The 24572-nt window shown below is 33.1% G+C and overlaps 1 protein-coding gene across 1 annotated transcript in view; it reads right to left on the reverse strand.

Annotated features, from left to right (window-relative positions):
- Positions 1-206: 206 nt before the first annotated feature.
- Positions 207-24572, reverse strand: part of PIK3CA (phosphatidylinositol-4,5-bisphosphate 3-kinase catalytic subunit alpha) — a 110689-nt gene continuing 86323 nt past the window's right edge. Inside the window, exons 7-21 of the mRNA XM_082839010.1 lie at positions 23123-23228; positions 22488-22640; positions 22257-22391; positions 16903-17027; positions 16044-16125; positions 15043-15207; positions 14722-14825; positions 13129-13300; positions 10840-10946; positions 10202-10323; positions 9285-9363; positions 5795-5965; positions 5073-5190; positions 4564-4715; positions 207-3754 (exon numbers count right to left, since the gene is read on the reverse strand). Coding sequence (XP_082695136.1) covers positions 3484-3754; positions 4564-4715; positions 5073-5190; positions 5795-5965; positions 9285-9363; positions 10202-10323; positions 10840-10946; positions 13129-13300; positions 14722-14825; positions 15043-15207; positions 16044-16125; positions 16903-17027; positions 22257-22391; positions 22488-22640; positions 23123-23228 — 2062 coding nt within the window. The 3' untranslated portion in view covers positions 207-3483. The remainder of the gene's footprint in view (positions 3755-4563; positions 4716-5072; positions 5191-5794; positions 5966-9284; positions 9364-10201; positions 10324-10839; positions 10947-13128; positions 13301-14721; positions 14826-15042; positions 15208-16043; positions 16126-16902; positions 17028-22256; positions 22392-22487; positions 22641-23122; positions 23229-24572) is intronic.

A 24572-nucleotide genomic window follows, 5' to 3' on the forward strand; every position in this document is an offset into this window, starting at 1 on the left:
ATATGAATTAAATGGATTTACAAATCATTAAGAAACCCAAGTTTATGTACTGTGAAATTTCCATGGTGCCTTTAAAATAGGCTGCTCATAATTTTTTTAATAAATGCCAAATCACTAGATTTTTGATGGAAAAAAAATACAGATGGACTGTGTTTTACCTATTTGAAAATCACCAATCCATTTAAAATAAAATCCAAGAGGGTATATACATTCTAATCAAGTAATTGATTATTTTCCTGATTAATAAGAACTACACTTTACACAAAATACTTTATCAGCAGCTGTTTTCTTCAAAAAACCAATAGTCATAGTTTCACAGTTGAAAAAGTTACACATTAAAATATTTTACAATTCATTGTATATTCACCAGGTTCCCATTTCCTAAAGGGCTTGTAATATAAAGCAGATTAGAAGGGAAAAACCTCAAAGTTGATTACTTTGACACTAAGTTTTACAGAGGACACTAAGAACCACAAAAAGCTTAGGTTCTATCGTAAAATAGTGACCAAATTCCATTCTTCTTTAAAAAACCCAATTAGAAACATCTTTTTAAAAAACCAAATTCCACAACATGAGTAACAGATTTTAAATTAACAGCATTCTAAAAATCTTCAAAATAAATGATTTTATATAGCTGAGAATGATAAAAAGTTAAAGCATGATTTTCAAATAGTTGATTATTTCTTGCTAGAATGTGTTTAAATTAGTTTTATTTTCTTTAAACCTGATTTTCTTCTTTTCTCCAAAATAGTCATTGAAGGAAATATTGCTCAAGTGACCAAATGAAATTGTTGAGCCAATACTCAGTTATACCACATTCAATGACAAGGATGGTCAGCCATAGAAACTGACCAACTGGAATTGATCTCTGATACTCAAGTACCTGGAAGTAGCTATATTATCACTGACTTGAAACATATCCTAGTCACCCCATGTAGCATTTAATTCAATTTCTGGTTCCTTGCCTTCTGGGTACTACCTATCCATTTTCCCTTATTTTTAAGGTTGTTTACATAAACTCTGCTTGGATTTGTTTGAAATGTACTTTGCATTTAGCTAGTTCATTTAATGTATATTCTTTATAGAATTTGTCTACATTTCTTCAAACGGAATTAATTTGGTTGTAATAACTTAAAAATAAACGTAAATGATAAAAGTTATGTGGCTTGTGTTTTAATGGTGGAGAGGTCCTAGGGGAAGGGGAACTATCTGGACTGATGTGAAAAATGCAAAAATTGTATAAACTTTGTGCAAGGAAGCTCAAAGCTTTTTTGGCACTCAGTAAAACACAGTTCTCTGTTAAAAACTTCAGATTCCACCATCAAAGCTTCAGATTTGTACCATTTCACTGAGTTTTCCTGTAATTAATCCCTGATATAGAAAATACTGGGATGTTAGTATGTATTAACTGAATAACTCTAAAAGACACTAATTGTTAATCATGAAATTTTAATGTTATGAAATCTGTATCTGCAAAAGAATCTATCTGGTCTCCTGCTTAAAACAAAGTTTAAATTCTTCTTAACTATTCTAAGACAGTTTAGGGAAGTAAGTTCCCTAAATAAGTTCCCAAATTTATTTTTCTTGCTGGCAATATTATGTACATGCTTTAGTGAGGTACCTAAATCTCCAGTAATTATGCCCTTTAGGGTTCTAAAATAGTCAAATATTAAGAGTATTTGTATTAGAGTCCCGTTCACTATTCAAGACTTCTACTATAGGTAACTAATTTCATAAATGAATATTTTTTAAGTGATGCTGTATAAAATGTGCAGTCTTCATAAAGTTGTACTCCAATAATATGCCTAGTCTAGAAAACTGTCAGTAAATTATTGCACTTTTTCTGGTGTGGCACCTGGACATTTGCTAAAGCTATGTCCTAGGGCATTAATCATTCATTTGAAATACTGAGTAAAATATCAGATTGTAGAGTGATAACTAGCCTTAGCCCCTACATCTTGGGTTAATGTTTTTCAAAATGTTTAAGAATGTATCCTGTGCTCAAATGCAATTTAATAAAGTTGGAGAGTGAGTCCTGACAACTCGGAAATGGGACATGATCTTAAAATGGTTTAAGGCCCTAATTTTCTTATGGAGATACTGAATAAATAGGCTAAAAAGGTAAAAAGTTCATGGTTTCTATTCCCCCTATTATAAAGTATTATTCATGAACATACCTTGGTAGAGGGGTTAAGCAATCAGGAAGATAGTCTAAATTGTGTTAATTTTGGTAACTAATTTCATATGGTTGAGGCATTCTCAACTATAAAAGAGGATGGAAGATGGGGGATTCAAGTGAAAACAGAAGAAAATAAAAGGAAAGAGGAGGAACTTTCATCTGTTTTCCTTAAGTAGTTATACACTAGTCATTGGTATAAATGGGATAGTGCCTGAGCCTCACCCACAGATCAAGAGAAACGCTGACCATGCTGCTACAAACAATAAAAAATTTGGGGTGCAAAACAATGCATGACTATGGGACAGATCATGTAAATAAAGAATATATATTAATGATAGTTTCTATAATATAAATAGCCTTTAATAAAAAAAATAATCTTTTTAATAACATTAATACTCACTTCTATTTTCTGGAAAACATGCATGAAAAATGTATTCAATTCATTGCAAAAGGAGAAAAAAAAATCTAAGGTGAATACTGTACAATTCTGGAGCAAGAATTATTCCTGCTCATTCTTTCTCTATGATGATTATTTACTTTGTGGGAGCCCAGAATTTCCCTGGGAAATAAGAATCAGATTCTTGTAAATACTGTCCAGAAAAAAAACCCCAAAACACCACCTTATAACAGGTCTCATTTGTGACTGCTTCCCAAACTTTGCAGATAAGACCCCAAATCATCAAAAGGTTTGATTTATTAAAAAGGAAAAGTCTCTGATGAAATCTCAAGAGTCCCTTACACCCCAAGCATTTTTCTTCATCAAACAAGGAGTCAAAAACCCACTTCAAACTATAAATTGAACAGCAATGGAAAAATAAAAATTTTCATTATTTTCCAATCTTAGTGTAATTTAACATCAAACTCCAGTTTACTTGGACCTAATGCAATAATAGATTTTGTTGTGTCCACATTTCAAAACATAAAACATTTGCAAGACAAAAAAAGAACATCATTCTTTTTCCTTCTCCATCATTTCTATATATTTTGGGTTTTTTTTTGTTTTGTTTTGTTTTTTAAAAAAAGATACAAACAATCTTTAAAGTTTACCTTTTTTGGACTTAAGGCATAACATGAAATTGCGCATTATTCTAAAGCTTAATTTTGAAATAAACTATTTTAGTGCTATCGAACCCTGTTTGCGTTTACATTATTTAAATTATATAGTATTTTATTTCTGTTCCTGTTGTAAATTCTAATGCTGTTCATGGATTGTGCAATTCCTATGCAATCAGTCTTTGCCTGTTGACAGTTATTAACAGTGCAGTATAGAATCCAGATACTGAGCTTTCAGTTTCTTAATCATTTCAGTTCAAAGCATGCTGCTTAATTGTGTGGAAGATCCAATCCATTTTTGTTGTCCAGCCACCATGATGTGCATCATTCATTTGTTTCATGAAATATTCCAAAGCCTCCTGCTCAGTTTTATCTAAAGCTAGGGTCTTTCGAATGTATGCAATATCATCAAAAGACTGTAGTTCTGGCATTCCAGAGCCAAGCATCATTGAGAAAAGATTTATGAAGAGATTGGCATGCTGCCGAATAGCTAGATAAGCCTTGTAACACATCTCCTGAAACCTACAAGTAATAAGAACAGTTTGGTTAGTATGGAGTAAAACGTGTTAATACCTTCGGGTCTCTGCTCAAATGTCACAAAGTTAGAGAGGCCTTCTTGGACAAAACTATAAAATACAGCATTCTTCTCCCTACTCCTCTTACCAACACTTTCTGTTCCCTTTACCTGACACCAGAATGTGAACTCTGAGTCCATAAGCACTTTGTTTACTGCTCTATCATCAGCCCCTAAAAGAATGCCTGGCACATTAGCAATTTAATAAGGATTTATTAAATGTATGAACTGGTCCATACTAAAGCCTCTAGGGATTAGGTTAGGGCCAGGACTGAGTTATAGATAAAAGAGAATTTTATAAAAGGTTTTTAAAAGTACTTTAAGGTTTAAGATAGACTAATGATACCCCATATGGTGGTTAAGAAAAATTATGAATAAACATGGTATTGATGGTTGACTGAATTCCTCAGATTGTATGACTAAAAAGTGTTGTTTGAAGCACTATACATGATTTGTTAATAAAGAGAAGGTGGAATCCAATTTTTAAACGGCAGTGAACAAAAACTTTTAATGTACTATGAAGTTTAAGGATCACTTTCTTTTTAGGCCTTAACTAAATCAATAAATTAAACTGGTTTTTCTTTCCATTTCCTTCACAGCATTACACAATAAATAAATAAAAATAAACACAATAAAATATCCAGTTTATGCTACAATGTTAATAAAACATTTATTTTTAAATTGCTTGAAAAATATCGATTGTTTTGGTAGAGCAGCAAGAATTCTTTATTTTGTGCTTTTGATGTCTTGAACTTACCTCTCAAATTCTCTTGTCTTTGTGCATTCTTGGGCTCCTTTACTAATCACTATTAAGAAATCTTGTGTCAAAACAAATGGCACACGCTCTCGTTTATAACCAAATTTTTTCTTCTTGTGATCCAAAAAGTGTCCAAAATCTATATGAAACAGCTTTCAAAAATAAGAAATTATGTTATAGTTTGACAAATGCAGAAATACAATGTCCTGAATTAGTAAATTTAAGAATGTCGAGGGACTTCCCTGGTGGTCCAGTGGCTAAGACTCCGTGCTCCTAATGCAGGGGACTCGGGTTTGATCCCTGGTCAAGGAACTAGATCCCACATGCCACAACTAAAAGATCCCTCATGCTGCAACTAAAGATCCTGCATGCCACAACTAAAAGATCCCACATGCCGCAACGAAGATCCCGCATGCCACAACTAAGACCCAGTGCAGCCAAATAAATAAGTAAAAAAATAAATATTAAAAAAAAAGAATGTTGACACATTTAAAAGAGGAAGCTATTACTTGTCCATCATCTTTAACCATGATGTTACTATTGTGACGATCTCCAATTCCCAAAATGAAGGTAGCAACACAATATCCAGCACATGAACGTGTAAATAGATCGATGGCTGCATCATATCTACAAAGAAGAAATAAACACCTTTGAGTTAGTATGGAAATACAGAATGATCCAGTCCAAACTGGGAAAAGATGGTCAAAGTTTTTAGTAAAGTCTGTATTAAAACAATGAAAACAATCACTGACATTAGGGGGAGGAAGTAATTATGTTTGAAGATCTGAGGAACTCTGGGATTCTCAAGTGTTCAAAGGTTTCTAAGAAAATTTCTAGATATTCTCTGACCAAAGCATAATTCTTATTATAGTGAAAAAATACTTATGTCATTAAAATAAATTTTTTCTAATCATTTTAACAATGAATTAGGAGTAAAATTTTTAATTTTAATTAATTTAACCTTAGCTTTTAAAAAAAGAATAAGCACTAAGAAAAACACATTTTAGATTCTTAAGGTGAATGTACAGGATTTCACCAAATTATAAGCAATTCTGATCATTTAAACTCAATAACCTCAAATATTTCAAAGGTTGAACATATCTTTTTCCAATGTAAATACAGTTTTTTTTTTTCTTTTCTGGTCTAACTCAAAGAAATATACACAACCATTAAAAATCTTGTCTATCAGATACAAACTTCTACTAGCATAGAAAGAAAAGAATAAACTCACATTTCTCCCTTGTTCTTGTCTTTGAGCCACTGATGTAGTGTGTGGCTGTTGAACTGCAGGGCACCTTTCAGGCCTCCTTTACACTGAATTTGCATAATAGTGTGAGAATTTCTCACCACCTCAATAAGTCCCACACAGTCACCAATGGACAGACAACCATAAGGTAACATTCTGAAAAAGGAACAAGACTGCAGTTAAATGATGGGATTTTAAAACAGCAAATATTTTATCTTTTTTTTAATGTGAAGATCTAATTGGTTTTATTAGGAGATTGATGAATCGAGCATCATTCCATCTAGCAACTCGAAGGGCGTTCCCTAAAATAGCAAGGCTAATACAGGAATATTCTATTTGCAAATTTTTCATGCATGACCTTTACTCCTTTAACCTAGTTTTACTTTTCTTTTATTACAACATGACAGATATTCCTAGAAAAATCAAATTATCTGCCATCATTTATTATAACCTCCAACTGTGAAAGCATTTAATTGTATATGAGAAAAGCATGAAGAAAATTATTGTGGCTATTCAAAGTTTATAAACATTTATGACTTTAAAAATAATGGGTGAATTTAAAGATGTTTAACTGACATCTAAACAATACCTTAGGGTAGCAGTTCTCAAGTTTTTGGTTTCAGGACTCCTTTAAACTCTTAAAAATTATCAAGGATACCAAAAAGCTTTTATTTATTTGGGTTATATCTATTGACATTAGACATTAAAATGGAGAAAATTTTAAAATTAAAATATTCATTAATTCATTTAAAGTAATATTTATACTTAGTTATATAAAAAATACTATCTTTTACAAAACAAAAACCCTAAAAACAAACAAAAAAAACTTAGAAGAGTGACATTGTTTCCCATGTTTTCAAATTTCTTTAATGTCTGGCTTAATAGTATGCAGCTGGCTTCTCATGAATGCTTTTGTATCCAATCTAATGCAATGTTTTGACTGAAGCATATGAAGAAAATCTGGCCTCGCACAGATATGTATTTGGAAAAGGGAGTAATAGCCTTTTTCAGATAATTGTACATATTTTTCTTTCCTACTGTTCCAAAACTTGACAAGAGATAGTTTCTTAAGTTGCAATGTGGAATGTGAAACCATAACAGTAAACTTTTCATACTCTGTTACATGAAGACCCATTTGTTTATCTTGCCTCTGAATGGAATTTCTACCCATATATGACTTTATAATATCCTATATTGGTCATTTGGAAGATATTAGTTCACTGAGTTATGGAGATCTTCCAAATGTTGATCTCCTTTTCATTATACCAACTAAAAAAAATCACAATTGTTAACATTATCACTGATCTCATCAGAAAAGTCTTTAATTTTGGGGAAGCTCATAGCAATAGATACAAGGTTTTCAAAATTCTAATTTTTACTTGAAAGCTTAAATTTGATTTTTGACAACAAATACTGTCAGTTGTTCTCCCTGAAGAGTCTCATATTGTTCATTTTCAAGAAAATGTTTACCAAATATCCATGTCTGAATAATCATAGCTTGTCTGTTAGTTATTCTTTAAGTAAAAATGATGTTCCATGATAAAAGCAGTTAGTTTAGCCCACAACTCAAATAACCCACCAATGATTTTTCCTTGATACAACCATACTTTGGTGTGCAGTTGAAGTGCTTTATGGGTATTTCCCATTCATCACATGTAATATTAAAAAGGACATGTAATCAAGGGTAGAGATGTGAGGATTTAAAGAGACAATGGAAAAAAAGCACCTAATATGCCCATTGGCACATAAGTACTGAAGTATGGTTTTTCTTGCTCTCCTGTTCTCATATGCTACTGTCCATTCTTTCCACCTTTCCTGTACTTCCTAAATTCCTAAAAGAGTAACAGTCTAAACTTATTTTTCTTTTCTCACTTAATTCCTTGTAGCTTAATTTCTATCACTCTACTGACTCAACTCTTCTTAAAGCTAACCATGAATCATCAAATCTAAGGCCTTTTTCATAGTTCTTATAACTCCTGAAGCACCTGATACTGTAAACTGTTTGTGAATCTCTCCCCTTTTCTGGGTTCTGTGAATCACTTACTCTGGTCTTCCTACCCTTTTGACCATTTTCCTTGTGGAATCTTTTCTTCTATCTGCTCTGGTAAATAAAGGAATTTCTTAAGGTGGTACTCCTGAGCATTTTCTCTTAATTTTATTACTGTTGAACATGCTCATAGTTTAAAGCGTTACATAGTCCTACAAGCTTATTATTAAAGATATTAAACTTTATAAAAATTTTAAATTTACTTAAGTTAAATTTACTTAAGTTTAAATTTAAATTTACTTAAGTTAAAATTTAATTTTTAAATTTATATTTAAATTTATATTAAATTTATATTTAATATTTATATTAAATATAAATTTAAATTTACTTAAGTTAAAAAACGTAACAACTTTCCAAAGATACAACTTACTTTCCAACGATCTAGCTCATTTAACTTTAGATACTTTTTTGTATAGCTCATTTAACTTTAGATACTTTTTTGTATAGCTACTAATTTACAATTAAATATTGTAATTACCAGAGTTACAGACAAAAGTACTTTTGAAGAGGGTGGACTTTGCCTGAATTTGCAAAGGGACAAGTAAAAGAAGGATAAAATATTAGACACAAAAATGACTAGGAGAAGATGTGGCAGGATAGAAAACTTGGAGATGATGCTGATAACTGGGAAGGTTGGGCAGAAACCAACAAAATGGCAGAAACTTTAAGATTAGTTGCTTTCATAAATTTTGCTGAAAAACTGACTCAAGATTAGAGAATTTATAAAGTTTTAGAATTAGAAAACTTATATAATGAAAGAAACCTTCTTTTAAACTCTTTATCTTCTGAATAAAAAATGGGGCCTTTTGTGTCTCTTGTCTCCTATGTCCTGTTCCTAAATACAGTTGGCCCTCTATAACTGAGGATTCTGGATACTTGGATTCAACCAACTGCAGATGGAAAACATTTGGGGAAAAAAATCCAGAAAGTTCCAAAAAGAAAAACTTGAATTTGCTGTGCCCTGGCAACTATTTCCATAGCCTTTACATTGCACTAGGCATTATAAGTAACCTAGAGATGACAAAGTATACAGGAGGATGTGCACAGCTTATATGCAAATACTACGCCATTTTATATAAGGGACTTGAGCATCCGTGGACTCTGGCATTGGCGGTGGTCCTGGAACCAATCTCCTGCAGATACCAAGGAAAGATTGTTAGTGACCAGTTGCAGAGTCTTTATCAGCTTATTGGAAATAGCTCTTCTTACCTAGCTGAATCTCATTAGCTATTCTAAGCCAAGGAAGAAGAGGACAAATAGAAAGTACCACAGTGTAATCAACTAGTGTTAATTATCACTCCATACATTTATTTATAGATATATGCCTCTATATTGTTTATAATTAATATATTTTACAATTAAAATTTACTAATGGTTTACTTTTTCAGGATAACTTTCAGCATACATGTTGTCTTATTGGTTACCTACCGAAGATCAAGACCTTGATTTTGCCATATATTTTCCATAATGCGAATAATCTGAAGTGTTAGCATATCTTGCCGTAAATCTGAAATTCAAAGAATATGTATACCAACACTTAATGCCACAAGCACAAATTTGAGTATCACTTCATCACAATGTTTTCAAACAGAAAATATACAGAACTATGTTTGCTCTTCAAAATAATCTGTAAGGAAGCAATAATCTTAGTCTTTAACCCATTTCTAAAGTATCTGCATAAACACATCTGTATAACAATGTAGGATAACGTGGCATGTATTTCATAAAAAAATTAAATTAAAATATTTAAATTACTTATTTTTCTGAATCCTTAAACTTGAACATGTTTATATTAAAATATTTGGATTAACAGAATTCAGCGCTGAAAGGTCATTTCCTAATGAAAACCCATCAATGATACATTTGTTTAGTATATAAAAATGTATTCCCCCACAGCCTGTTCTCCAAATAAATTAGGACCTTCTTTTATGATTCCTCAGCAGACTACACTTTTCCTTTGTACCAGGGTTGTAATTTTGTTTTTGTAGTTATTTGTTTAATGTCTCTTTTCCCTGCTAGACTGTAAACTCTATAAGAGGGCAGGGATTCTGTTTTGTGTATTCTTACAACTTCAGGGCCTAGCATGTCAAATATTTATGGAGTGAATGGATACACAGCTGAACAAAATGATTTTCAGGCCTTCTGATTCTAAACCTAGTACTTCTTTCCTTTTCAATAATTATAAATACATATTCTAAAGGTTAAGACATTTGCTTAATATTATATATTTTACCACATGCATATTCCTTAAATGGCTTTCAATAATCTTCAGGGTTCATAAATATCCTGTATATAAAAATATAACTAAATTCATGCATCATAAGTCCATTAATATTCTTCCTTACCATCCCCATTTTTAAAGATGATCTCATTGTTCTGAAAGAGTAATTCTGACATGATGTCTGGGTTCTCCCAATTCAACCACAGTGGCCTTTTTGCAGAGGACATAATTCGACACTCTTCAAGCCTTTAAAATAGTTGAAAAATTTACTAGGCACCTTAGCTTTGTTATTCTTTGTAGCCTCAATTTATTTTAAAATATATATACTATACAGCTTTTTGAAGTGTTATAACAATTTTAAACTTTCTCCTCAGTTTTATTTATGAATTAATTTCTGAGGTAGTATAAAGAAAAAATACATATTAAGCTTAAAAATTTCTTATAAATGGAATATGAATTTTCCACAAATATAGGGACATCTCATTTGTTTTACAGCTATTACATTCCATTTCTTATCCAATGATACCAGAAATTCTGGCCATAAAAAGTTTTAAATTCTATTATTAAAGTAGTAAAAACTCATTCTGAATAAATGCAGGTCTGAACTTAAGAAAATTTTACTACCCTTATTTTGCAGGGTAGGAAAAGGAGAGAGACAAGCATATATTATTGAACACAATGACATTCTGACTTTTTCAAGACGTTCTCCAGAGAAAGTACTTGTTTAAATGTATCAATAAAACTTCCAATAAAGTACCTTACCTGAGATTTCCCAGCTGATGAGCAGGGTTTAGAGGCGACAGAAAGCCCTGTAGAGCATCCATGAAATCTGGTCGCCGCATTTGCTCAACTAAAAATTTCATCTGTACCTGATAAATGAGCATAATCATGGTTAGAAGTTGATTTGATAAAGGTAAAACTAATTGCTAATCTCTTTTATACACTGGAACCTCATTATTGTGTAGTCTTTGAATCCATATCCTGGATTGGCTGCATTCTAATTAGAAGGGTTTCTATAACACAGAGCTGCACAACTCAGAGAGGTGAGAGTGACAGTACTGTGCACTTTCCTGTGACAAAAGCTCTGCATGCTGACCGAGGCAGTGTTCTGGCTCTAGAGCAGGGCTTGGTCAACTATGGCTTGTAAGTCAGTTGCCAGTTTTTGTAAGTCAAATTGCCTTAGAATATAGTCATGCCCATTCACTTAAATATTGGTGCTTTCACACTAGAATAGCAGAGCTGAGTAGTTACAACAAACTGCATGGTCTACCAAGTCTAAAATATTTACTATCTAGCTTTTTAAGAAAAAGTTTGCTGACCTTTGTTCTAGAGGAAAAACTGTGGAGATATCACATTAGCTTAATAACCTTACTTTTAAGCTTTGCAGAAAACACCACATTCTCTGTTCAATAAAAAAGGTCTAGTGAGTCTAAAAGAAATTGTTGGGAAAAGTCTCATTCTATACTCAAGGTTCTAGTGCATAAGTGGAAAGAAACATCCTTTTTTAATCACTTTTTTAATCCACTGTATCACAGCCAATCTGTGATATGAAAACTTCACTTTAGAAGAAATGCTTATATTTACAAATTTAACTAATATCTAATTTCTTTTTTCTTACCTTAGTTACAATATAATAAATTTTATTATTTCAAAGCAGTCTAATTTCTTCTTGCTCACAATTCCAGCAGCAGAAACAATACAATTATTTTCTAATAACCTGTATTTGAACTTACATACCACAATTTCAATAAAATCAACTCAGTCACATACTGTATGACATTTAGATTAATACAGTAACTTTCTTTTAAAGTTGTTTTTTTCTTCAAGCAACATTAATGAAAATGTTGAAAAAATGTATTCAGTACTACTAATTTACATTGTCTGTCCTTTGGGGACTCACTAATAAACTGGGATTTTCTTTTTTCATTTCACTAGAGGTGAGGAATGATCTCACTTTTTACTGTAGGGTGTGTTGGACTGAATAAAGGATAAGGAGTAGGAAAAGGTCATGAAAACCTTTACATTTCATGTTCCTCAGGTACACTAAGCAAGACTGCAGGTGACTCAAGTGTGTGATATATTTACTGTGTGACTAAGAGTCCATTTTAAACTTAGAAATATAGAAACTAATTTCTTTCCACTCATTTTCAGGGTCATTAGTAAAAGAAAAGAAATGACACAGAGTAAGAAAAAATCATTTTTAAGACTTAGGGCTGGGACTTCCCTGGTAGCGCAGTGGTTAAGAATCTGCCTGCCAATGCAAGGGTCACAGGTTCGAGCCCTGGTCCAGAAAGATCCCACATGCCACGGTAAAACTAAGCCCACGTGCCACGACTACTGAGCCTGCGTGCCTAGAACCCATGCTTCACAACAAGAGAAGCCACAGCAATGAGAAGCCCACACACCACAACGAAGAGTAGCCCCTGCTCGCCACAACTAGAGAAAGCCCGTGCGCAGCAACGAAGACCCAACACAGCCAAAAAAAAGACTTAGGGCTAAACAACAAGGTCCTAATGTATAGCACGGGAACTATATTCAATATCCTGTGATAAACCATAATGGAAAAGAATATAAAAAAAGAATATATATATGTATATAACTGAGTCACTTTGCTATACAGCAGAGATTAGCACAATATTGTAAATCAACTATACTTCAATAAAAAAAATAAAAAAAAAAGACTTAGGGCTATATAAAAGAGAAATGAAGGGAAAGAGGAGGGAACTAACATTTACTGGGCACCTCCCATGTTCTAGGGACTATGAGAGGTGCTTTGCATATCTTGTATGATTTAATTCTCACATCAACCCTATGAGGAAAGTATTATTCCCATTTTACAGATGAGGAAAATGAATCTCAAGAGACTAAATAATGTGTCTAACATTACATTGCTTGGATCCAAATCTTAATCTGCCTAATTCTAAGGCCCTGCATATATACTGGGCATATATACTGGGCTCTCATATACTGGGCTCATATATACTGGGCTCTCAAATAACCCTGCCCCACTGCAATGAAGGAGTCTGAAAAACAAACTGAAGAGTCACATACCTTTTGTGTTTCATCCTTCTTCTCTTGTTTGAGAATGTCAGTTAAGTTAATGAGCTTTTCCATAGCCTCAACCTGCCTATTCAGGTGCTTCAAATACATCCCACATGCACGGCAATAGGACTCCAAAAGCAGGCCAAACCTCTGACTAACTGTTTTATTGTGCATCTCAGATCTAAAAGGTCAGTGGGAGGGGGAGAGAGAGAGAGAGAGAGAGAGAGAGAGAGAGAGATTTTAATGAGTATACACATAACCTTTTTTAAGAAACCCATTTTCTAAATTCAAAAAATGTTATAATCATGTAACTAATACTAACTAATACAATCATACTAACGAATGACAGGTTTTAAATCATTTAAAACCTATCATTTAGAAGCAAAACAATTAAGAGTTTCAGGTAGTTCCTGGAAATATAAATTTTAAAAAAACTAGATTTTAGGTTTATTTCAACTACTTTTCATTTACTAATCTTAGCACAAAATACATAAACATGAAAAAAGGAAATTAGGCACAAAAATAATACAATGAATAGAGAGGGAGTGAAGAGCTCAGTGAACACTATTTGACTCTTCTGGCGTACATGTCCCTTTTCTGTACTGTGTCTGAATTTAAGTTATTCTTAAATTTATATTATTTATTTATTTTTGGCTGCATTGGGTCTTTGTTGCTGTGCACAGGCTTTCTCTAGTTGTGGAGAGCGGGGGCTACTCTTCATTGCAGTAGGCATGCTTCTCGTTGAGGTGGCTTCTCTTGTTGCAGAGCACGGGCTCTAGACGCATGGGTTTCAGTAGTTGTGGCACGAGAGCTCAGTAGTTGTGGCACGAGGACTCAGCAGTTGTGGCACGAGGGCTCTCGGGCTCTAGAGCGCAGGCTCAGTAGTTGTGGCACACGGGCTTAGTTGCTGCATGGCATGTGGGATCTTCCCGGAGCAGGGATCGAACTGGTGTCCCCTGCATTGGCAGGTGGATTCTTAATCACTGTGCCACCAGGGAAGTCCCTGAATTTAAGTTATTTTAAACCTAGTTTCTAGATTCCATTTTAAATTTATTTTAACATTTAAAAAATCATGTTAATTACAAATCTGTTTCTAAATTTATAAAAAAGTGCATGGTTTATGACCTCTCACTTTGTGTATTAGATATAGCATATTCTGCAAAATATTTTTTATTCTTAATTAGCTTATTTTCTAGTAAGAAACTTGGGATATTTGTCATTATTGTTCTGAATTCCAAGGCAAGATTTTTTGGGGGTGGGGGGATATCTTAATCCACACATATGGTGAAATCAATTGCAACATTAATCTGGACCTAGCAAATTTTACTTTGCTTAAAGTAGAATCAAAATCTTTAAAAATATTTCAGCTCTCATTCTTGTATAAAATTTAGTTTTAATTTTACTGCTTACTTAATGTTAAAGAGAAAAGGCTGAGGGAAGTTCATCACTGGTACAATATACTTTCAGTATGGAAAACTCTTCTAGACAAACAAAAACAACAGTATATAAGTAATACATATTTATACATCAACTGAGAATACAAGTTATATATATATATATATATATATATAAAGAATTAAATGGGAAAATAATTTGACTTACTTTAAATGCCAAAAGAAAAAGTGCCCAATCCTTTGATTAGTCAATGCTTTTTTGAGTAAAAACCTCACAAGTAGGTTATCCAAATACTGTTCATATTTTAGGACCTATGTGATTAAAAACAAACAAACAAACAAAAATAAAAACAACTCTACATCAATCAAGGTCAGTTTCTGCATGGTTGGATTTAAAGAAAAATTTTTTAGGAAGAAAACAGATACTACTGGTAATAAAACTGACTTTTAAAAATGCATAAACCCAGCTAATACAGTAGGTGTTGGAAGGTGCATGGATTTAGAATAAAACATTATTTTTCTATTTTACCTGTACTAGCTGAATTAGGTACTGAGAAAGTTTGTCATCTGTTAAATATTTTTCTAAGCATCGAACAGCAAAACCTCGAACCATAGGATCTGGGTAATTGCAGTCCAGAAGCTCCATAGCCTGTTCAGGTTTGATTGGAGGCCAATCTTTTACCAAGCAGTACATCTGTGTATGAGTGAGACAATAGATCATATTTAAAAACCAAAGATAGTTGTGAATGAACCCTCTTAAGACATTGTCTTAATTTCTTATTTTAAAATTAGATAAAAGCCCCCCTTATGAATTCAGTGCTTAAAATGTTTAGTTCTAATTGATTTTATCAGTGGAAGTTATGTAAACAGTATTTTTCTCTACTATACAGATCTTCCTCGACTTACAATGGGCTTATGTCTTGATAAGCCTATCATAAGTTGAAAATATTTCAAGTCAAAAATGCACTTAATACACATAATCTACTGAACATCATAGCTTAGCCTAGACTACTTTAAACATGCTCAGAACACTTACTTTAGTCCACAGCTGGGCAAAATCATTTAACACAAACCCTATTTTATAATAAAGTGTTGAATATCCCATGCAATTTGTTGAACACTGTACTGAAAGTGAAAAGGAGAATGGCTGTATGGGTACAGAATAGTTGTAAGGATACTGGTTGTTTACCCTCATGATCATCCGGCTGACTGGGAGCTCTGGCTCGCTACTGCTGCCCAGTATCAGGAGAGACTATTTTACCACATATTGCTAGCCTGAGAAAAGATCAAAATTCGAAATTTGAAGTATAGTTTCTACTGAATGCATCTCACTTTCTCACCATTGTAAAGTAATAATATCTTAAGGTGAACCATGGTAAGTCGAGGACCATCTGTATTATCATTATTAATTAATTTAAAACATAGTCTATTTAATTTCTTATACTTATGCAGACTTTCTGAGAAAAAACAATTTGAATGACATACCAAATTTGTGCAACAGTTATTCAGTAATCTCAAACATGCATTTACCTGAGCTACTTCATCTCTAGAATTCCATTTAACAGACAGAAGCAATTTGGGTAGAATTTCAGGGATAGTTACACAATAGTGTCTGTGTGGAAAAGACAAAACAAAACAAAACAAACATTCTTACATGTTATTCAAAAGGCCTAGATGTCTAAATTTGTGACTATGCAATCTTTAAGAAGTTCCAAACACTTTTAAAACTTCTTACCATTACTAGCCTTCTTTAAAATCAAAACAAACCTGTGTTTAACACTATAGCTGCACATATATGTACATAGATACAGTTATAATGGCATGGAAGACTAAAGGAAAACCCAAATGGAGGACAGGTATTTAGGGAAAATTATGAATTTATGTTATAACACTATATAGCCCCTATTATTCATCTACTTATTCGGCATGAACCATGAGAAGAGTTACCACTTCTACTGTGGTCACTGGACAAAATTTATGTTTAAATGAACTTTCTACAGAAATGCACTGCAACTGCCTTATTTAAATAAACCAGGGTACACTTACCAAGTTGCAGGATAATTTCTTCAGAAGTGAAAATAAGTATTACTTTAAGGAAGTGTAAGAAAAATGGAAGGAACTCCTAAAAATGAAAATATCTAGACCAATTAAATCACAACTAAATTGATCTAAAACTAAGGATTCAGAATTTTAAAAAAGCCTTCAATCTGCAAGGTTATTACCAATGCAGCATGATTTTCTAGAAATACTGATCGATACCCACAGTTCAAAAAAGGATAATGTTTGTAATTAAAAATCATGTAAATTATGCTTTATTTACTCTAATAGGTAATGGCAGAAGTTCTTTCTTCTGAAATAGAAGGAACAGAGACTCTATCTTAACACTTACCTGTGGCTCCACAGAAAATCTTTCTCTTGCTCAGTGATTTCAGATAGAGGATCTCGTGTACAAATTGCTCGGAGCTGTTCTTTATCATTTTCTCTTAATTCATTGTCTCTAGCTAGTCTGTTACTCTGTAAAATAAAGTAATATCTTATATAATTTTCTTTGCCATACCCCCCCTCGATTCATGAGTGATCTGCAAAAAAAGAAAACTAATTTTCAATAAACTTTACATTGCTTATTAACTGTTAAAAAACAGTTTATTCTCATTGCAAGACTTTATTTTCAGGGATGGGGAGAACAAACTTAAGACAGTTATTTGTGGAACAAATCCAATAATTTACTTGGTTAACATTACCACCAATCAAAGAACAGTTAAATGCCAAAATCAATCAGGGATAAGGCTAGATTTGGATACTAGGGGGTGGTAGTGAACAATTTACTTCTCTTCCTGATGAGGACCCTTCCTAGTATCCTATTAACTAATCTGCTAATGTTTCTGGAATAAGAGAGAAAATTAAAAAGTAAAATAATAAAATAAAAATATAAATTCTTTCATAATCCTTCCCTGAAAATATCCTTATAATCACTTGCAAGGCTTTCTAATTTTAAAAGTAAAAATAAGGGAAAAAAGGAGAAAAAAAAAACATTCACATTAAAACACTGCACATTGAATGTTTGGAAACGAAAAAGAAAATACCATAACTTTTGGTGTAATTCCAATATTCCAGGTAATGTATTTATTCCCTTTAAATATAAATTTATTAACTGCATAGTGAATAATTATGAATGCATATTAATGTATCATGCAAAACACACACCCCTTAGGATGAGTTACACATATTCCGATTGGCGAAAAATGAAAGCAGACATCCATGCTACTTGGTTTTTATACATTTAAATATTGTTAATTTATCCAACAGCATAAAGAAATATTACTGGCACATATTCACTCAACAAATCTTTATTAATACATGTACTGTGAACCTTGTCCTGTTCTTACTGTTGGGCTCAGAAAATAGTAAAACACCCTGTATTAACAGAGCCTCTATTATAGTGGGAAATTAAATGAACAAATAAAAATACTGGAGTAGATATAGATAAGATACTCTGGGTGTTGTGACAGAGAAGGACTGAGTGGCTACTTTAGACTGGGTGTTCAGGAATGGCCTTTGAGAAGGTAATATTAATTTGCGATCCAAATGACAAGAAAGAACCATCCACACTAAGACCAGGGAAAGACTACTGCAGATGAAGGAAACAGTGAAAGTGCCCCAAGGAAAGAATGAGTTTGGTGTGAAGGAGGAACAGGAAGAAGACCAGGGCATCTGAAGTCCAGTAGATGTGGGAGAGGAGTGACAGGAGGTCATGTTCAGAGAATGTAAAATTTGCAGGTCAGGGTAAAAGGTCTGGATTTTACTTTTAGCAAAGCTATTTCAAGGATGAATACTATTACTTGATTTACCTTTTATAAATATTATTCTGATTGCTTTGGGGAAAGCAGGAGACCAGTTAGGAGGCTAATGCAATAGTCCAGCTAAGAGAATACTTAACCCTCAACTCATCAGAAAAAGTAGTCATTAAAACTTATCATCTGGGTTCCAATGGACTCTTAGTTCTTTTACTTACTGATTTTTGTTTATATTTTTAATACAAAATAATTTAAAGAAGAATAAAGTGATGGTGAAAAACAATTTTATTAGACATCCTAATAAGAATATAAACACAGTAAAACCAAATTTATAATCCAAAATGGGCAACATACGTTGAATGCAACAAACTTGCTCATCAACTGTCATGTGTGAGCCTGAATATATCCATCTTGTGAATACTGATTCCAGATTTCAAATACATATCTAATAACTTCTAGTTTATCATTACTTCTGGTATTTCTTCTCACATTTGCATTGTCAAAATACTTTTGAAAACTTTGATGACTCATAATTTTATTGAAGAAAGGACAACCATCTTCTTTGCTTCATAACTGCAAAACATTTCTATTTTTTGTACTTACAGATATCAGAATAATCAATCCAAGGATTTAAAAAATTTCTACATCACCTTTTTCCTTCCAGTCATTTTTATACATAACTGCCTGCAGCATTTATCTACTTACTAAGTAAATTCTGATGCACATCATAAAAGATGGAAAGAATACTGCAAAAGATGAGGTGTGGGCTGGGTTCTTGCTAAGAAATACTGTGTGATAAAGTCATTCCTGCAGAATGACTAACTGATGTTAGTCATTTTTTGTCCTTGGAGATATACTGTTCACTCATCGTTTCCTGAGTTTGAGAAAAATTCATCTAGGATATTGTCATCTGATATTTCACTTACATGATCAATTTTAACATCATCATTCAAGCCTGGAATAGTGTGGTTCTCAACTGGGGTGATTCTGTCTCCTCTAAGAGGAACCTTTGATACTGTTTGGACACATTTTTGATCATCACAGCTTGTGGCGGTGGTGGTGCTGGCATCTAGAGGGTGGAGGCCAGGGACGCTGCTAAACATCCTGTAATGCACACAACAGGCCCTACAACAAAGGAGTTTTTGGCCCCAAATGTCAGCAATGTCAAGGCTGAGAAACTTTGCTTTAAAGTGCTATTATCTGTCTCTTTGTATTCATACTCTGATTTGCTAAGAATTATGAAATATTTTCCTCTGTCAATTTTCTTCTCTTTGGCATTATCAGTGGAAAGGGAAAAATTCTGAATTATTAACAGTATTCAATTATTTACCTAAAAAATAACAGCAACAAAACACTACAAAGATGGTGTTTGTAGACTTCTTTATACATCTGGAAAGATGATGCAAAACACTGGGCTATGCAATAAGAAGACTGAAGGATGATGTACTAGTGATGATTTATCTCACTACTGTATCATCCTTCTAGACTATTTTATCCTTTTATATTTTTATATTATTTTAGTCTTTTTTTTAGCATAGTTGGAATTAATGAATAATGATGAAATAGTAAAATGTTTTAAGATATTGGAAAACTAAGATCCTATTATTGTTTCTAAGAGTTATAAAAGTTTTCAATAGATCCAAAGGTAACTGAAAGATAGAGTCAGTTTTATTCTATTATAAAAATAAACAGGGACTTCCCTGGTGGTGCAGTGGTTATGAATCTGCCTGCCAATGCAGGGGACACGGGTTCGAGCCCTGGTCCGGGAGGATCCCACATGCCGTGGAGCAACTAAGCCTGTGTGCCACAACTACTGAGCCCGCATGCCACATCTACTGAAACCCACGTGCCTAGAGCCCGTGCTCCACAAGAGAAGCCACTGCAATGAGAAGCCCACGCACCGCAATGAAGAGTAGCCCCCGCTCACCGCAACTAGAGAAAGCCAGCACGCAGCAACAAAGACCCAACGCAGCCTAAATATAAATAAAATTAAAAAAAACAAAAACAATGGATAAGGGTTCCAATTTCTCCACATCCTCACCAACACTTGTTATTAAAAAAAAAAAAAGTTTTTCATTTTTCTTTTTGAAATAAAAAAAATTCTTCTAAGGAAGAAAAAGTCATAAAGTATCAATCCTTACAGAGTTAGAACTGCTCAAAAAGGAAACTCAAAAGCTAAAATTGGCTCCAACAAGCCCTGATGGCAAACTGAGTTCAATGGCTGAATGTATGAATAAAATAGGAAATAAATGAGTTTCCAAGTATGTGACTTGACTCTTGTAATTCAGTTAGTTTAAAGGTATAACTAATTGGATAGGGTTATGGACATTTTATGGAAATGCTCATCAGTATTTTACCCCCAATTTCAAAAGTAAGGAATTCCTGTCTAGTTAGAATGGTTAAGAGTAAAAGACTTAATACTAATTAAACAGTGACACTGGATAACTTATTTAAACTCCTTAAGCCTTTTCCTTACTGGTAAAATACGAATTATAATAGCACCTACCCTCATAGAGACTGCTTTTAAGATTAAATGAGGTAATACGTGAAAAGTAATTGGTATGGCATTTGGTATATGGTAAGCACTTAATAAATGTTAGGTATATTCAAAGAATTAAACTTACAGAGTAGGGTTTTTCAAGAAAGAGAATCCCTTTTTAACGTCAAAAAAGCTAATTGTTCCTTCCGTAAATGACAGAATTCAGTAATGATTTTAAATTAATTTCTACTTAACAAAATATCTTCTACATAGTTCTGAAAGTACACAAGCAGGAAGATTATTATTACTATTATTATTATTCTGTTTACAAAAGGGATTGGTAAACTCCTTACTGAGAATACAACTAATAAAGTTAAACTAATAAAGTTCCTAAGCATAGGATTCCAGGCTACCCCAGGGTGCTACTATTACTGTTACTGGGGGTAGGCCTATCTCAAGACCCACATTCATTGAATGGTCTATCTATAACCTTTAATTAGGCCAAAGAAAATGGTGATAAATTAGAAAACTGGGGAAAGAGACAGCAAAGAACAAAAATACCTCTTCTCTCAGTACTGACACTTTTGCCCTTGAGAAATAAGGGAGAGTTTATGATCTTATTTATTTTTTTAACATCTTTATTGGAGTAGCATTGCTTTACAATGGTGTGTTAGTTTCTGCTATATAACAAAGTGAATCAGCTATACATAAACATATATCCCCATATCTCCTCCCTCTTGTGTCTCCCTCCCACCGTCCCTATCCCAGCCCTCTAGGTGGACACAAAGCACCGAGGAGAGTTTATGATCTTTGAACGCAGTTATACTGCGGTTCAAAAGTTACAGCCAAGATCAGACAAATAGATCAATATTTAAACTCCATTTTATATATATTCTTTTCTAGCATGTCTGGACTATACTGGTATGCTATTTCCTCTGCTCCCTTGCTCAACTAACAACATACTTATACCTTGATTTCAAGTTCAAGGTTATTATCCCAGAGAGGTCTTTCCTGAACCCAAAATACATTAGCCTTTCTCCCCAAAGCCCTATGTTAGTCATTCTTGACACACTATTGTTTCCTTCATGGCACTCACCATGATTTATGATCTTATATTTCTGCTTTTACCAGTTTCAGGCCTATTTTCACCATTAGACTGTATAATCAGTGGAGGTCTCTTTAGGTCACAACTTTATTACCTGGTACCTATCGTATAATAAATATATACATATAGTCAGTATTCAATAAATATTTGTCAAATGAGGCAGGCTAAACTAAGAAATGGCAGAGCTGCAGTAAAAATATTAGCATACAGTATTTTATTTTATTGCAATACTGTTCTAGAGCCTGAAGTATCTATTCGAGTGTGACTAAAACACATGAAACCTTCTCTATACAAAGAGTAACAGTATGTAGCCAAAAGCACTGATTATGACTGATACTTAAGGAAGACTCAGTGATTTGCCTTACCAGTCCTGCATGGGAATAACTAAATCCTGCTTCTCGGGATACAGACCAATTGGCATGCTCTTCAATCACTGACATATCTGGAAACTTTACCACACTGCTGAACCAGTCAAACTCCAACTCTAAACATGGAGTTTCCTAAGAGATGGAATAAAAGTTATTATACATATTACATTTGACTGTCACACACACAAAAAAGAAAACAAATCTTATTTATGATAATAAAAAGCTTACTTTATTTGGATTTGATCCAGTAACACCAATAGGGTTCAGCAAATCTTCTAGTCCATGAGGTACTGGCCAAAGATTCAAAGCCATTTTTCCAGATACTAGAGTATCTGTGTAATCAAACAAGTTTATATTTCCCCAGGCCAATGGACAATGTTCCTTAACAAAACAGAAAAATGTTCACTACTCTGTAGATTAAATTATAAAATGCATTTCAAAATATTGGTACTCTTCTTTCCCAGAAAGGAGAAATCAACAACTGTCTTTTTCCTGGTATCTATAACAAGTCACATTAATTTTTTCAAAGTATAAATAGTTTCTTTCCTTTTTCCCATTTGAAATTACATGTATTTTTTAATTATAAATAGGAAATATGAACCAAAGCAAGCAAGACAGATATTTGTATGTAGTCACTCAGCAAGTTTAAAAATTTTATCAGTATGAACTCAGGACATATTCATCATAAAATAAATTCTGGAAGCTCTATCAAGCTATTCTTCTTTAAATAAATATATTATTTTAAAATGCTTATTAATTTTTTAAACAAAGAAAAAATAATATCCATTTCTTGAAAAAGTTCAATCAGCAGTATAATTAGGAGTTTTTAGAGGTGAATGATTGTTCCTTTTGAAATACTTTACCTCTTTAGCACCCTTTCGGCCTTTAACAGAACAAATAGAAAGGCAAAGTCGAGCAGCACGAGGAAGATCAGGAATGTATATATCGTAATTCAGCCATTCATTCCACCTATGAAAAATTAAGAAAAAAATAATTTACCAAAAAAGACTTTATCTAGAGTATATAAATGACCCCTACAAATCATCAAGAAAAAGATAAATCAAATGAAAACCAAGCCAGAGATTGACTGGAACAAAGACTTCACAAGGTCATATTTAAATGGCTAATACACATGAAAAAGTAGCCAGTATCAGGACTTCCCTGGTGATCCAGTGGTAAAGAATCTGCCTTACAATGCAGGGGACGTGGGTTTGAACCCTGGTCAGGGAACTAAGATCCCACATGCCGCAGGGCAACTAAGCCCGCAGCCACAACTACTGAACTCACGTGCCCTGAAGCCTGCGCGCCACAACTAGAGAAGAGAAAACCCTCACAACACAACTAGAGAGAAGCCTGTGCGCTACAACTAAGACCTGCAGCCAAAAATAAGTAAGTAAATAAATAAATGTTTTAAAAAAAGAAAGTAGTCAATATGTCATTCAAAAAATGCAAAATAAAAGATATCACTATAAAAAAGAATGGCTAAAACTATAAAGACTGATGATACTAAGGGGTGGTAAGGAGGTGCAGTAACAGGAAATCTCATACATGCTAGGGGAGGTGTAATTTGTACAACCAATTTGGAAAGCATAATCTATTAAAACTGAACCATGACTCAGCTCCACCTCTAGGTATAAAACCACAGAAATGTATGCATTTTTGCACAGAATGTTAATAGAATTAATTACAGTATCCCCAAACTTCAAAAAAATTCAAATGACCAACAGTAGAATAAATGGTAGTATATTCATATAATATATATGCCATATATAATGGCACACTATATTTCAACAGAAATGAACACCAGTTATTTACAATATGGATGAAATCTTACAAACATAATATTGAGTGAAAGAAGCTAGACACAAAAGAATATCTACTCCTTCAGTCCATTTATATAAAATTCAGGAACAACCAAAACTAACCAATAGTGTTAGAAATCAAGATAGTAGTTATCTTTGGGGAGGAGAGAAGATTAATGGATTGGGAAGTAGTGTGAGGAGGGGTTTTTGGAATGCTGGTAAATGTTCTAATTCTTGACCAGCACAGTGGCTATATAGGTATTCTCACCTTGTGATAATTCACTGAACTGTGCAATTATGATTTATGCATTTGTGCTATATTTCAGTAAAAATAAAAAACAAATTAGCTTATAGAAGAGGCAAAGAGAAAAGGGAAACTAAGTAAGATAAAATTAGATTTCCTATTATGATTAAAATTATATTTAATTACTTTTATATATGATGTAGTTTCATCCAGAAAAGCCCATTAATTTAAATAAGTCAGTATGTAAATAAAATAAAGGATACGTAA

Source organism: Leucopleurus acutus (assembly GCF_964270905.1).
Source record: "Leucopleurus acutus genome assembly, chromosome: 5".
Taxonomy (NCBI): domain Eukaryota; kingdom Metazoa; phylum Chordata; class Mammalia; order Artiodactyla; family Delphinidae; genus Leucopleurus; species Leucopleurus acutus.